The sequence below is a fragment of the Centruroides vittatus genome, unplaced genomic scaffold, assembly GCF_030686945.1.
Source record: "Centruroides vittatus isolate TY-2023 unplaced genomic scaffold, ASM3068694v2 contig_12, whole genome shotgun sequence".
NCBI classification, from domain to species: domain Eukaryota; kingdom Metazoa; phylum Arthropoda; class Arachnida; order Scorpiones; family Buthidae; genus Centruroides; species Centruroides vittatus.
In genome coordinates, this window is record NW_027120767.1 from 274,441 (window position 1) to 291,320 (window position 16,880).

General features: G+C 32.4%; 1 protein-coding gene across 1 annotated transcript; it reads left to right on the forward strand.

Moving 5' to 3' along the window:
- Positions 1–12,031: 12,031 nt before the first annotated feature.
- Positions 12,032–13,271, forward strand: LOC136983160 (putative nuclease HARBI1). The gene is made up of 5 exons (XM_067279817.1): positions 12,032–12,060; positions 12,227–12,333; positions 12,505–12,643; positions 12,788–12,926; positions 13,012–13,271. Exons 1-5 carry the CDS (start codon positions 12,045–12,047, stop codon positions 13,244–13,246), a joined length of 636 nt encoding a protein of 211 aa, XP_067135918.1. The 5' UTR covers positions 12,032–12,044; the 3' UTR covers positions 13,247–13,271.
- Positions 13,272–16,880: the final 3,609 nt, after the last annotated feature.

The following is a 16,880-nucleotide window of genomic DNA, read 5'->3' on the forward strand; positions in this document are numbered from 1 at the left end:
GTATTTTAGGTTGTAAATTAAAACCAGCTGAGGACGACAGCATTATTATTATTATTATCATTAATTTTTGGCGAAATGCATACTGAAGTTTTACTTGCTTTTAAGCGTTGAGTAAACATAAGCTTAGCATATGATAAGTCTGTGTCGGTTGCGTTGGAACTTGGGAACCAATTGTTTAAATTAATAACCAAGTCTCTGAGCCTAAAAAAAGAAAACGGACCAGGAGCGTTACTTGGTATTTGCAATAAAAAAAACCAAAAGAGTATTTCTAACCATTTATTGATATTTAATGAATATTTTCTATAACTGAAAGATAATACATTAAAATTTAAAAAATTTTAAGCAGTAAGTGTCCTCATTCATTTTACTTCAAGAACTGTTTTCTAATGAAAACACAGTAAATATCTATAAACAAAAATTAGGAATATTTTGTTATATTTCCTATTTCGAACAAAATGGAAAAATCTAGTCCGAATAGTGTGTAATTGAACAGTAAATAAACCTTTAATACACTTCATATAATTCAAGTCACTTTTATAACTACAAATGTGACGATTTTTTACCACTTTAGGTACAGCAAAACTACCGAATAATTTATTCGTATTAGTCTTTAATATTTTGTACTTTTACAATGTATTTTATATAAAGTGTATTTGTACTTTCCTTTTTTCACCTTTTCGAGAAACGAAATAAAAGTCGATATAAACCGATAAATGGTCAGACTATACACTTAAATATCGAATTTCGGTTTTGTTTATCCAATTAAAACGTTGAAAGCTTACTCAAAAGATTTATTTCAGAAGAAATTAATCGTAATTTAAATAATATGTCGATAGTTCTTTAATTAATATTTTAATTTCTGTATTCACACAAGATTAGATTTGATATTTTAATTTATATAAAATAAAACTCTTAAAGAGGAATCGTATAGATTAGCATGTTAGTGAAGTCGTAGTAGCATCGATTTCGTTCTACCAAAGAAAATACAATTATATTTTGAATAATATAATTATTTATTAATCGATAAATCATTTTATCGTGTTTATATTAATTTAAAAAGCTAGGATTTTATTAACTACCGTATTATGTCCTCTGTAAGAAATTTTCACTTTTCCTGCTGTTATATATAACAGAGGGAAAGTAGAAATATCGGTCAAAAAATGAAGCTATAACGCGCCACTGCTGCGTACGTCAGCATGGAAGTTGATAACTTCAAATAAAAACAAATGGCAACCGATGACATTTTTTCCCAATATTTCTACGTGTTTTTTTTCATCTGTTTTGCTTTGCACCAGAATAATTAAAACGAGAAAGTTTCCAAGATTTTGGCATAATTTCTCGGTATTTTTTTTCTATTATAACCTGTTTTCACGGTAGTCCACTGATTTGCATCCGAGGAAAGGCGAAGCACAGCAGGTACTACATTCAAAACTATAGAATTTTTTATATTTTTAAGTCAAATTTCGTTGAAAAAATTATGGGTGGATAAGAGATTATTCTCTAATTTTATGTTTTGTATATAGAAATAATGAAAATGAAGCCTGAACATAGATATAATTAGAGTTTAAAGTTTTGTTTTTTGTTCATCATCTATTGATATGAAAATCTATTTTTAAATTTGTTTTTCAAACGTAATTTCTAATTCTTTTATAGTTATTTTTTAACATTTCTTTTCTAAGAAAAATTCCTTTTCCCTAATTTTATTCATTATTGTTTCTTTATAAAAAAATTTTAAAAAATTAATAGAAAGCCCACATAAGTCATTAGATATCATACAACATCGTAGACCATATAGGGGAAAGTAATGACACTTGGTGGGTAATCCAGCTGGCTGTGGTATTTCAAAGCAGAGTGGAATTGTAAATGTGCGATTGATATGGCAAGCTATCATAAGTTAATAGTCATGAAGTGGTTGCCATCAGAAGTAGAATTTCTTTCTGTCAGTAGTACTTTTTTTAGGTGATGTCTTAGAAAATTTTGCAAAATTTCAACTGAAGATGATCAAGTTAAATCTTTATTTAAAATTGTTAATTACATATTTATTTTCCCACTCCTGCTTTCTGTTGGCCTAACAGCATATCAGAATCCAATATGGCAATGAAGGGTAATGATGCTTGTGTAAGCAGAATTACATGTTACTGAGTGGCATTATCCAAAAATTAGTTTTGTGTAATGTCACTCAGTAGCACAAAATAAAGATGTACTTATAGAAATATATATATATATATATATAATTTCTATAAGTACATGTCATGTAGGAGTAGGACTATAGACTTATGATAACAAATATGAAATATGGTTTCTCTGTATAATGTGTGGGACTGGTTGCACAGATTGCAGGTGTTGAAACTCCAAATAGAACAATAGTCACATTATAATCATGTAAAGCTTCAGGTGAAATTATGAATGCTAATGCCATATCAATTCTGAGCTGTAATACCCAACAACGTATTACAGCTCAGAAATTACAAGTTATTTTAAAATTTATTACATAAAGTAAAAAGCCAAATTATAAAGTATAAACTTTATTAATAAAATATAAAAGTAGTCTTTTTGATGATTGTATAAATTTGAGGGTGTTATTTTAGTTTTCTATTAGGTACGTGCACCCAAGAGAATATTCTGAATTTTCTCCAAAATTGAAGTGAAAACTAATCATTGCATGCTTCAGGTAACAGAGCACTTTTGGTGTTTTCTCACTTTTGTAGAGCAACAATATATGCATGTAAGTGTACAGGTATATAATTAGGTAAGCCTCTGTCTACATTAATGAAAAGCATATAAATTATGAAAACAATTTTACATAATTTTGCATACATTTTTGTTAAAATTCAAATATTTTTCTTTTCAGGTGGCAATGGTGGAAGTTCAACTCGGCGAAGAAATTCCACATGAACTGATAATTTCATATAGTGTGTGCACAATTTTATTACTTGCCGTGAACATATTGTCACTTATGATTTCTACGTACATTTTGCCCAACGTGGAGGCGGTGGCCAGCGTTCACAGCATGGCCGCCGTTTCGGAGTTTCCGCACGTAAAGATGCGCTATTACGTTAAACTGGCTTGGGTTTGTTCGATAGTTATTGGCATTATACTATTCATTTTAGAAACAATAGTACTATGTTGGATAAAGTTTTACACTTATTAAACGGAGGCCGCATTGGCCGCAACCATATTAATGGTTTTCATACTCATTATCTTCTTAGCACTTACTGTTCATTTTTATAGAAAGTTGTCGTTCACAAGTACGAACAGTCTCGCAGCTTTGAAGAATTGAAAAATATGGCCGACCAAGACTATTATGACGAAACAAACTTGCCTCCGAATGAATCGATCGTGATAAATGTTTGAACTCTTTATACCCACTACAATGACAGTGATATTTTTATTAATTTACGAAGCACAATTGGTTTTTTCATCAAAATTATGGATTTATTTAATATTTTAATTCTGACTATATATTTTTAGTAGTAACAGTAATGCTCATAGTTATTTTTTGCTTACTGTATTTTTATCATTTTTAGTTTGCAGTAATGAGTTTCCCTGGCACAATGTAAGTCTGTGAGACTGCAGTCTACTATTGCAGAGACTGAAATACAAAAAAAATGTACTTATATCCCCATTATATTATATTCAAACCCCCTGTATATTTATACTTATGACAAAATGCATTATTAAATAATGCATTTATCTTTAAACAATTAGAAGACAGTCGTTCCAAAAAATTAGGCGGTCACCATTTTTATTTTCTTTTAGTGCTCCAGAACCAAGAATCAGACAGCCAGACCTTCCTTTATAGGCTACATAGCTGCCCTTTCTAAAAAAGATTCCTTAAAAGATACACAGAAAACCAATTAAAATCAAATAAAACGAAAAAGTACACAAAATTAATATTAAGGTCGTTTACTCTTAAACATTAAAATCCGTTAGCTATTTACCTCGAGGGGCCCCCTCCCTTTACTGTTCTTAAACAAAAGAACAAACCGAAACTTAATTCGACTGACCGTTTTTTTTTTTCATTCTAGTGCCTTCTATTCGGAGCCATCGGACGTCGTTTTCAGGTAAGTCCCGTTCATCTTTCGTTAGTCCAGTGTCGGGATTATCGCCGAAGCTGTAAAAATGCCGCCTCGTCCTCCCAACGACAAAGTTGTGCTTATCTATCCCAGGGAAGAGGATAATCACTCATAATACATCGACAGACCGTGTAGAATCGAGTGAATCGACGAGCGTTCCAGCTTGCCAAGTTTCTCTGCAAATTCGCACTTCGCTCGACGTAATCTGCATTTGTCAGCGCTAATCCTTCGCAGATAAAAGGAGTCGAAAACCCGAATACATACAGATGAATTATCACAAGATGTAAGATCTACCATTCCGATTTTAAGAAATTTATTTGATTTTAATTGGTTTTCTGTGTATCTTTTAAGGAACCTTTTTTAGAAAGGGCAGCTATGTAGCCTATAAAGGAAGGTCTGGCTGTCTGATTCTCTGTTCTGGAGTACTAAAAGAAAATAAAAATGGTGATCGCCTAATTTTTTGGAACGACTGTCTTCTAATTGTTTAAAGATAAATGTATTATTTAATAAACATTTTGTCATAAACATTAAAATATAATATAGTCAAAATTAAAAAATATTCAATAAATCCGTAATTTAAAAAAAATTGTTCTTCGTAAATTAAAAATATCACTGTCATTGTAGTGGGTATAAAGAGTTCAAACATTTATCACGATCGATTCATTCGGAGGCAAGTTTGTTTCGTCATAATAGTCTTGGTCGGCCATATTTTTCAATTCTTCAAAGCTGCGAGACTGTTCGTACTTGTGAACGACAACTTTCTATAAAAATGAACAGTAAGTGCTAAGAAGATAATGAGTATGAAAACCATTAATATGGTTGCGGCCAATGCGGCCTCCGTTTAATAAGTGTAAAACTTTATCCAACATAGTACTATTGTTTCTAAAATGAATAGTATAATGCCAATAACTATCGAACAAACCCAAGCCAGTTTAACGTAATAGCGCATCTTTACGTGCGGAAACTCCGAAACGGCGGCCATGCTGTGAACGCTGGCCACCGCCTCCATGTTGGGCAAAATGTACGTAGAAATCATAAGTGACAATATGTTCACGGCAAGTAATAAAATTGTGCACACACTATATGAAATCATCAGTTCATGTGGAATTTCTTCGCCGAGTTGAACTTCCACCATTGCCACCTGAAAAGAAAAATATTTGAATTTTAACAAAAGTATGCATATTAAAATAATTCAGCTTTAAAATTAATGAAATTATATAATTTAATTATATTAATATATTTTTTAACATTGGAATTTGCTTTTGTTTGCTAATTAAAAGATGTAAGCAGTTATTTAACAGTTCTTGACAGTCCTGTAGATCAGCGTTTTTCCAACTGCAGAGTACTGATGCTCCATGAAGACATACATAGTCCTTTACAAACCATTGCTCAGTAGAAAGTTTTTGTGAAATTGTTCTCATAGTTTATATGCTTTTCATTAATGTAGACAGAGGCTTACCTCTGTCTGCATTAATCTGAATTTCTTAAAATCGGAATTGTAGATATTACGACATCTTGTGATAATTCATCTGTATCTATTCGGGTTTTCGACTCCTTTTATCTGCGAAGGATTAGCGCCGACAAATGCAGATTACGTCGAGCGAAGTGCGAATTTGCAGAGAAACTTGGCAAGCTGGAACGCTCGTCGATTCACTCGATTCTACACGGTCTGTCGATGTATTATGAGTGATTATCCTCTTCCCTGGGATAGATGAGCACAACTTTGTCGTTGGGAGGACGAGGCGGCATTTTTACAGCTTCGGCGTACGTCTGTTTCGACGAAATAGGGGACTGCTGGCTGTCCGAGCCGGCTAAAGCTACGGTGGATTCGAGCTTGATCTGTAGTAATTTATTCCTGTTCGCCAGATTCAGCAGGAATAGTTTTAATTTGTCGAAGTTACCGGCTGCCTCGTCTAAATCGTCGAAAATCTTGTCTTTTAGCGTCCGGCTTAAGTTCTTAGACTGGTCGAAGGACGCCTTTGCTGTTTTTAAAAGCTCTGCGAACTTTTCCTCTAACTTTGTTATCGAAATAGTCGCCATGGTCGATAGCGAACCCATTTTCCCGACGCTGACGTTTTCCGATATTAATTTAGAAATAATTAGGTAGCTAATCCCGATACACGATGGATATCCGACACTGGACTAACGAAAGATGAACGGGACTTACGTGAAAACGATGTCCTATGGCTCCGAATAGAAGGCACTAGAATGAAAGAAAGAACGGTCAGTCGAATTAAGTTCACCCGGTTTGTTTTTTTTTTGTTTAAGAACGGGAAAGGGAGGGGCCCGGGAGCCCCTCGAGGTAAATAGCTAACGGATTTTAATGTTTAAGAGTAAACGACCTTAATATTAATTTCGTGTACTTTTTCGTTTTATTTGATTTTAATTGGTTTTCTGCGTATCTTTTAAGGAACCTTTTTTTAGAAAGGGCAGCTATGTAGCCTATAAAGGAAGGTCTGGCTGTCTGATTCTTGGTTCTGAAACACTAAAAGGAAATAAAAATGGTGATCGCCTAATTTTTTGGAACGACTGTCTTCTAATTGTTTAAAGAAATATATTTATTCATCGGACGAAAATGAAAACGAAAAAATGCATTTATATAAAACTATATTTTCTGAAGATATTTTCAATACTTTATACTGTTGTGAGCCCGCAGAAAAATCCGATCCGATCAGAAAGAGAAACCAAAAATTCAAGGCATCGGGATCAGATCAAAAAGAGAAAACAAGTCCGAGTCAGCCCATTAGTCATCGAACATTGAATAATAGACTGGCTCAATGCCAACAGCGATTGTATAAAAACCCGAGCAACTCTGGAAAAGGCGCGATCGTCCAGGAAGGTCTGAATCCAGTGTCTCCAGTCCCGGACATAAGACTGATTCCAGCTTCCATAGTCCAGGAGGTCGTCGCATACGGTCATCGGACCACATATTGAGTTATATTGACTTTGTAAAATCTCTCCCACTCGAGGTTAGGCCCGTGACTGATTTATTGGTTAGATCGCGATTAGCGATAGGGATATTTTACCCGCATTTTAGCAGTAGTTATCTGTATATCTTTATTTTTGTGTATCTTTATTGTATGTTCGTTTTTGTTAGTTAATAAACCTTTATTGTTATTTGTCAAACCTGTCTCCTGTCAAAGTAAGGATACTGTCGACGTACTGACGCACCTCCCCACTCACTTTTGCCCTCCTAGCCATTCAACGACAACGAGGTCGGGTTTTACCAACCCGTGCAGCATAAGTGGTCAGCGAGGTTTTCCCCCTGATCCTCTGCTTATCTCACACTGTTATATATTGGAGTGTTATATAAAATTTCCATTTACGAGAGGTTTAATTTGTATTCGTATAAATAATTTCTGGTACAATTGATGCAATAATAGTATTACAGTAGAGAGTCGTTAATCGGAATCAATTGGGGACTGGGGTTGTTCAGATTAGTGATTTGTTCCGATTACCGATTATGTACGAAAAAATATATTAACCTGTCCGATGTTCAAATTTTTCTCCGTTGCGTGTCGCTTCGTGTTGAATTTTCGTCGATTTTAAGCCTAACGAAAATTTTTATAATAATAATCGAGGCTATCGTATCGTTAAAAATTATTTTTTTTTTTTTGTACAAACAAAATAAATATATTGAAGAATATATAAACATGAAAATTATACTTTAGAAGTAAATTTAGTATCAAAAACGTTCGATTCAGCACGACACAGTCCGACTGAAAATCGTTCCGATTACCGGCGATTCCGATTACCGTGGTTCCGATTTACGACTCTCTACTGTATTGTATTTATTGTATTGTAAAATGCATCCTTAAATATGTATTTTACAATATTTTACATCCTATCCGTTATAAATTGTTTTCCCAGATTTTAAGATTCACCAAATTAATAACCACGCATATTTAAACTTCTTTCCCACCTTTTTTCTGAGTAAAGTTTTAATAAGATTTTGTACAACTTTCTGAATAAAATGAACTCTACAGGTATTTGTTAGAAAATGATGGAAATGACAAGATCACTTATTACACGGATAATTGTACAAAGTTTGATTTTTGGATTAGTCTACGAATAATCACGACTATATCTGATATTAGAAATGTGTGGTAAATATTTTATATAGTTCCCACACTTACTAACAATATTTATTTTTATCTTTTATTTAATAAAAATGATTGTTTGATTTTAAAAATTGATGAATTAGTCATTACTTTTCGTAAATCATCATTTAAAACATCACCATAGCTAGAGCTAAATATCATTAGAATTTTGTTGATTTTGGAATAATGTACAATTCTTAATCAACTCCCAAAACAGGCAGTGTTTAAGCACATGTAGTGATTTAATATCATTTTGATCTAACATAAAAAAAAACATTCAGTAAAATTTTGCATTATTATTTAAGTTATCACTGCCTATTATAACCAGTCAATTTTTGAATATAGGTAAAATATCAATATGCAAATGTGATACTTTTGACTTTTCAGTACAGAAATCTAAATTATTAATTTATGAACCCATTTTTATACTATCAAATTGAATGGATGTTGCTTTAAAATTTTCTTACACTGATAAATATTTAATATCAGAAAAGGATTTCTGTAAGATAATAATTGAACACATTTATTATTCCATGCAAGTCTTTTATACAAATCTACTGAGTATAAAATTGAAGAATTACTATTGTTAAATCCTAAATAAATAAATAGTTTATTGATTTGTTTTGAAGATTAGTTTTTGTTATACCGATCAGTTTAACGCCCTATGTACTGTAATTAGCACAGATTAAGCTTTTCAATCTTTAAAACATTGGTCCTACGTAGGCATTTATCATTGTTTAAAAATAAATTCAATGTTGACTTTTAGAAATTTTTTTGAAAAACTTAATCTTCAATTGCTAAAGCCAGAGCCAAAATCTTTACAATAACTTCCATGATAATCAAATGTCTTATCAGTAGTAGTTTTTAAAACCTTTCCAGTTTCCTATACTTTTTATTAGACATCCTACACTCATAATGGAAAATTCTTTCCAAACATTGGCTAACAATTCTTCATAATCTGGTTCAATTCAATAAAGAAAATGATAGAAACTAAATTCCCTTTAATTATGATGAACATTTTAAACATGTTTCCAGAGATCATTGATTTTCCAAATGCCTCTTGGTCAAAGAAATGTTTTAGAAAGCTTAGGCAAAAATTCTTGTACACCTCTATTATAATGTATAGAACATAATGTGTTGTACAGATATGTTAAGCAATTATATAATAATCTTTAACAACAATGCTTCATCATGGCTGTTGAAAATGGTTTTTAATCTCTATTCTTTAAGAAAATTTAGAAATCAATTTGTTAATTAAGAATTTTTAAAACCAGAGAAGTAACAAAGAAAATTTTAAATATGGTTACAATAGACTATATATAAAAATTAAATCAATTGTAACTTTTGTGTTTTATATTGGCATTTCTACAGTGACTATTTTTGTCTGTATTGTTTTCCTGGTTATTAGTGAGGTCGAGGCCGAAGTTTTAAATGCGAAAACGGACGTCCGGTGCCGCTTTCCTGTAAGCCTAGAAGTTTGACAATGGCATTTGGAATGTTGAGCATGATTCCACTGACATTCCAAACACCATTGTCAAACTTCCATTGCAAATATATCTCAATATGAGAAGTCTGATGAAGTATTTGACGAATGATCTGAACTTTTGATTTCATCACTGTCATGTCTTCTTTGCTATCTTCCTGATAAAAAACTAAACTTCCTTTTATTTCAAACATACATTCTTCAAGAATTTCGCTTAAACTTCCTTCTACTTTTTCTATTTCTTCTTCTTCCTTTAAAGTAGTTTCTACAGGTGCAATTATGTCTGTCTTTGCATCGTGAAATATTGTTCCGTATCTTAATATAACATCTTGTTTTGCATTTTTCAGCACTTCGTCTATGTTGGCAAATTCCAGCTATTATAACATTTAGAAAGATATTAATGGTAACATATCAATAGCATTTATATTTAGAAAATTTTATCAAATAAAACATTATTATCTTATTTAAATTAATATTTTAAAATAAATATAATTACACTTGAATTTCTCAAATAATCATTGAAAGGTCATTTGTAATAAATTTAAAATGTATTGGTATTATTTTTAAAGCTTCTCAAAAGTTAATGTTTCTGTAATTGTACAATTACTTATTTAAATGTATAACTGACGTAATTATCAATAAAGATTTTAAAATTATGTATTAATGATAACATAATAATTTGAAGCTGGTTCTTAATTTACAAATTAAACTACTGAAAAAATACACAATGTTACATCATGATCTGTTAAATGCATGTTTTGAATGATGTATGCAAGCTACATTAGAGGATACTTCAGTACACTATACATACAATTAAAAAAAAATAAATATAGCTTATAGTGTGAATCAAATAGTTTATGGCCTCTGCTAATAATTTCAAAAATGAATTGAAGTGTTCACACAGGTAACGAAATTCTAACTTTAAAAATTTCTGAATTTTAAATGTTAACCAATTTACTATTAAATTTTTGACTTAGTTTCTCTTCTAGTAACCAAAACTAAAGAGTCAGTAGAACTCGACTGACTTCTTTTTTACTGTGCTTTATTTTAAGCTCCTGTCTTGCATTACAGGAGACTTCTGGGGCCGTATTCTGGTCATCGTCTCTCGTCTCTCGTCTTTCCCAAGCCGGTCGCTGATTGGCTAATCGTTTGTTTACGTCTCGAGAGATCGTCGCGTCTCTCTAAACGCGATTCTGGACAACTTTTTCTCTCTTCGCTTCTCTCTTTTATCAGAGACGAGCGGATAGCTGTCTTTCAACCGGTCTTTCGTCTTTCGCCTCGATTTCGTTATATCCAATATGGACGACTCCATGCTACTCGTGCTATACGATCGCATCACAAAACGTTCCCTATCTCGAGAAAGAGTATTTCGAAATAGAGATAACGCTTTTTGATTTAGATGATGATGAATTTCGTTCAAGATTTCGTCTAACGAAAGAAGCTACCGCGTGGCTGTGCAACGAATTGCGAGATGATTTAGTCCGGAGAAAGTCACGGACCGTAATTCCACCAGAAGTTCAGTTATTGATCACGTTACAATTTTTTGCTTCTGGTGGATCTCAAAGAAATGTCGGTGTGAAAGTTCGAACCCACCGGAAGTAAGCCGGTAATGACTAAAGCATTTTGTCGCGCGGTTTCCACGAAAAAATTCTGAATCAGCAGGAAAGGATATGAATCAAAAGGAACAAATATGAATCAGAAGGAACAACCGGCGAAAAATGCTGGTTGGTAAAACGGGACACGTGACCGGAACGATAAAAGGGCGACGAGCGAGAGAAAAGAGGTCGGTTACATAGAGTCCGTCCGATCGACCCCAGGCCGATTACGTAGTGTCAGGGAGACAAGGTGTGTGCCCGCCGAAGTCCGAACGAAACCGACCGAAAAACTCCTTTGATCCTGAAGCGGACCGACCCGGATCACGAGGTATGACCCCATTTCCTGTAAACTCTCCCTCCGCGAATCCGAACTCAGGCGACAGTCGCTCGCCTCTTTTGTAATCGTTTTGTTATTCTTAATAAATCGTTGTTATTGTTTTATCCGTTGTAATGTCCTTTATTCGAATATTATCATCCGCCGCTCTACAGTCGAACCCATTGACTTCCTCCACTCGCGCAACGAGTAACGCGTAACTCATCCGAACCGCCATCTTGACGTGGGTAGGTCTAACGGACTTGTTAGCCGAAAAAAGGAGGAACGAGACATCGTCCGCCTCCCGGCACCCACATCGGTGATCACTGCCAACTTAAAGTTGCCCAGTCGACAGTGTCCCGAATTATGCCGTCTGTAGTCAACAGTATCATCCGCCGATTGGGACACAAAATTTCTTTTCCTAGGAGTAGAGAACAACAATTGGATGTGTCCTCTGGATTTTTTATCATCAGTCAAATGCCAGGAGTTGTGGGTGAGTAAATTGTTTTTATTTGTTCATTAGAATATAATATAGTATGTAATTACTTTTATTTTTTTAAATAGCTGTTACAATTTATAATTTTAAAATTAGTGTATAAAATGATAAAGTTTCTTATTTAATTATATGATGATTTTTACTATTTCTTTACTTATTGCAGGAGCTATTGACTGCACTCATATTGCAATCAAGGCACCTCCAGCCTCCAAATATAATGAAGAATCATTTATCAATAGAAAAGGATTTCATTCTATTAATGTTCAAGTTGTAAGTATTTATACAAATTAACCATCTAACTATAAATAAAATTAATGTCTTTAATAAAGTGGTACCTTTAAATTTCTATGTCAAATCATTCATTTCACTATTAATATCACTTGAATACAAGATATTACAATTGAATAATAGTTGTTTATAAGACTAAAATTATGCTTTTAGGTGTGTGATTCTCAGTTGAGAATTTTGAATATTAACCCATTGTATCCGGGGCGCACGCATGATGCTTTTATCTGGCGAAATTCCACTCTGCGGGAAAATTTTGAAGATGGAGTAATAGGAAGAGGATTATGGTTGCTTGGTAAGCATATATTTCACAGACATATTGTCTTTTGAAGTATTTCGGTGTCATGTAATACCAAACTAAAACAAAAATGTAAAGACATTATTTTCTTATTAATTTGGTATGAAAAAGTAAATACCATTCTCTAAATTATGTTTACAGGAGACAGTGCTTATCCTTTAGAAACATGGCTGCTTACACCTGTAGGTAATCCATCAACAGCTGCAGAATTAAATTACAATGCAGCTCACAGAAAAGCCAGAAACACCATTGAAAGATGTTTTGGTGTTTTAAAGCAGAGGTATGAGAAATTCTCACATTTTTCTTACTAACAATTTACTAATTTTACAAAATTAAATATTAAAATTATTATTTTTAATTATTAGATTCAGATGCCTTGACTTGAAGTCAGCTGGAGGATTACAATATGTTCCAGAAAAATCAGCAAAAATAGTGATGGCTTGTGCTATTTTACATAACATTTGTGTAGCATTTAACATTCCTACAGAAGAAATCTGTGGAAATGATGATGATGATGATAGCATAAATGAAATGGAACATTCTGCAAATCAGAATGCTGTAAATGTCAGGCAACAGTTAATATTACAGAGATTCTGTTAAAATAAACATGAATGAAAAAAGTGAATTAATTTTGTTTCCAGTCTTTATTCTTTAGAGACTAAATAAATAAGTAAACACACTAGTTATTATTTAGAAATATTTATTTATTATTTATTTCATTTCTAAGTACATTATAAAATAAAAAAAGAGACAAAATTGTTTAAATTGGCTAGCAGTACGAACACATCACGCAAACTGAAAAAAGAAGACACCATGTAAATATAAAAATATTGTTTACTCAATAAATTTTTTAAAAAGTATTAAAATGTTAAACAATTATATAAAATAAATACCCTTTGCAGAGTTTGCAAGATTTCTTTGAGAATCATATTTTTCTCTTCCATTATATTATTTTGTCGTCTTATTAGTTCATTATTTTCTGCTAGGTTTTCATCTATAGATGAAAGCCTACATAAAAAAAAAATGTATATATATATACACATAAATGACTAGATACTTTTAATGAAACTAGACAAAGCATTTAATCAAAGAGAAATGTTTTAATATTTTTATCTAACTATATTAATATTTTAATCAATGAAGTCAACCTCAAAGTAAAATAAATTCCAAAAAGATTATAAGGTTTACCTTGTTAATAATGAATTTTGATTAGATACAGATTGCTCTATAAATGAAGTTACAGTATCTTCATTTGAAGATCGGTGACGACGACGACGACATCCAGAATCTGGCATTACAACGGGAAGATTAAAACATTTAATTTTAAAACTAAATAAACTTGAAGTCAAGAAATATAATTACTTGACATAATAAATAACTTACTTGCAGATTCAAGATCTTCCCTCTCAACTATTTCACGAGGTGGTTCCACATCATTTCCTTCGGGAACTATATTCTGTATCTACGATATATAAATATAAATATATATATATAGACTATATTTAATATATAAAAAATGAATTTATAAATAAAAAGGTATTACTTACATTATGTAAAGGTTCAACGGAACTTGTAGTGCAAGCTCCAAGCTCGTATAAATTTTCTTCTTCCAATCCAAATTCTTCGTTCCCAATTAATGACACCTTTTCTTCAAGATCTGTTAATGGTGGAGTACTTCTTTTCCCTCCACCTGTTCTAAGTATATCTTTCCTTAAAGCAGCCGCTTTACTTTTCGTTCGGGAACGCCACTGACTCCATCTTTTTTTTTAATTGTTCCACTTCGATCAGTGGACCATCAGCTAGACAGTTCACTTTATCCCTAATTTCTTGCCATCCATCTCGTAAAGTATTTTTGGAAATATTTCCGTCCAATTTTCCTTTAGCTAAATATGGACGCTTTTGCAACTCGGTTACCAAAATTTCCATTTGTTCCGATGATAACATAAGTCGAGACATCTTGATTACCTCGTGCCGTACCACGTGCTCTATATTTTCGTATTCTGCACTTTCGAAAATTGTACAATTTCATTGGTTAAAATTCTATACCGCGTTGCGCGCGCAGATAACCCGAACATGTATAATCAACCGAATAGAATCGTGACGTCAACGACAAAGACGAGATCGTTACGAACGACCAGAATCGCCACTTTGTATGAGAGACGAATTTCGTCTCTCGCTTTGACGTCATTCGTCGGTGAAAGAAGAGACGAGAGATAAGTGACCAGAATACGGCCCCTGTAATGCAAGATCTTATTTTATGATTTCCCCTACTTCATGATCTTTCTTTGCATATCATTAATTACTATTGATTTTTCTTTTCATAAATTTATTCTTAGATACACACTGTTAGATAATCCTAAATTTTTATTGTCAAAAGATTCATACAGAATGGCTTAAATCATGTTTTTAAATACTTTACTGAATCATACATTGACACACAGTGTTTTCTGAAGATGAAAAACTGAAAGTATCATCATTATCACTAAGTACTTTCAGTTTCCATAGGAATGCCTGATGATTGGCTTTTCAACACTGCCAAGTGATTCTGAGTTAATATAATTAAATCCCTGTCTCCAAAGTATATTTTGAGTCATAAAATTCTATAAGGTCCAACTATAAGTCAGGAGCTTTCTTACCCAACCCAAGCCCTGGTTATTATAGTAACTACCAACCAACAATAGTGTTATGTGGAAATAAATGTTTTGGGCTCCAATTTTAAAATTTCTTGAGTCAAAAGATTTTGATGTCCATATAATCACAGCATCATCAAATTGCTACATTATCGATTTGCACTTCTTTTGTTGTTTTATTTTACAATTTTAATATGAACACAAATACATCTAATACTTCAATGCAAGAGCTAGTAGTAAATCTAGTTTTGAAATACAGTGGATGATCAGTTAGCAAACGGTTCAGACAGAATAAATCGGACGACAGATACTTTCGCAAAAGATTTTTATGTTCGGATAACGAACACCTGACAGAACAAACACAAGAAGCGACGCTGCATTTAAGATTCGTAAAACTACAGTATATTTTAATGACATCTATGAAAGTCTCGTTCCATAAACCACGCAAAGTTGTATACATAACTATTTGCACTAGTTAAGTGCTTTTCTGAACTTTATATTAAAAAAAAAAAATTGATATTTGGACCTAAAAAGACTGGCATGTTGAGAACTGTGTTCACTATAGAAACTAAGCAAGACATAATAGCCAAAATAAAGAGTGGGCAAAAGATGTCTGATATTGTAGGCCAGGGATGGCAAACCTTTTTGAGTCCGCGTGTCATATTGTAAGCATACTTAGCTTTAAAGACTTTGGCATGCATTAACATCTTTAATTTCTTTAAATATCATTATCCGAAGTCTAACGAATACACTTTAATTCGAATAAATGTAAAAAATCTGATTTAAAAAAAAGGATGATCAGGTGATAAACAGAAATGATAATTGAAAAGGACAAAAATCATATGATGCATTACGTGCCAGATGATTTCTCTTACGTGCCACCCGTTGTAGGCAAATGACTTCAACAGGTCTACAGTAAACAAATCTTAGCTAAGAAAGATATAAATGAAAAAGACTCAAGCAGATAAAGGAGTAAACGAAAATCTGAGAAACAAAGTACAAACATTCATGAAAAGATGGAGAGATTTCTTTTAGTTTGTTATTACATAAAAAAAATTATGTACTTATGTTTATTTATATTTACTATTTTTTGGGGTCTCCAGAACGAATTAATCAAATTCCCACAAAAATTTACGGTAAATCGGTAGTCTGTTAACAAACACAGTCATGGAACGGATTATGTTCATTAACTGATCACCCACTGTATAATAAATGATACCAACATACAGTACTTGTAATTTTTCATCAGTTTATAGTTTTTATTATTCTCTGTATAGTATTAAATAGAGAAAGATGATAATTTTGGGAAAAAATTAGGAAAAGTACACAAAATATTTAGTTAAATTGTGGAGACTGTGCTTATAAATGCTGTGCAATACAAATTTTTGTTGACCTTTCAATTTTTTTTTATTACAAAAATTTGAATCAAAGAATTAAGAGAACAAAATACAGTACAGGTAACCCCCGTATAACACTGGAGTTATGTTCCAAAAAATTGCTATGTTATGCGAATCCATGTTATACAAAACAAAGAACTAGTACAAAAAGGGAGGTTAGGTTTCAAAAATTAAAAAACATGCTATTATATTTTCATAAATAAGATA

What these genes read in the sequence shown, in the direction of transcription:
- LOC136983160 (XM_067279817.1), top strand. An exon ending in AAGAGGATTATGGTTGCTTG is followed by an intron (nt 12,644 to 12,787) that starts GTAAGCATATAT and finishes TTATGTTTACAG; the next exon opens with GAGACAGTGCTTATCCTTTA. An exon ending in TTTGGTGTTTTAAAGCAGAG is followed by an intron (nt 12,927 to 13,011) that starts GTATGAGAAATT and finishes TTTAATTATTAG; the next exon opens with ATTCAGATGCCTTGACTTGA.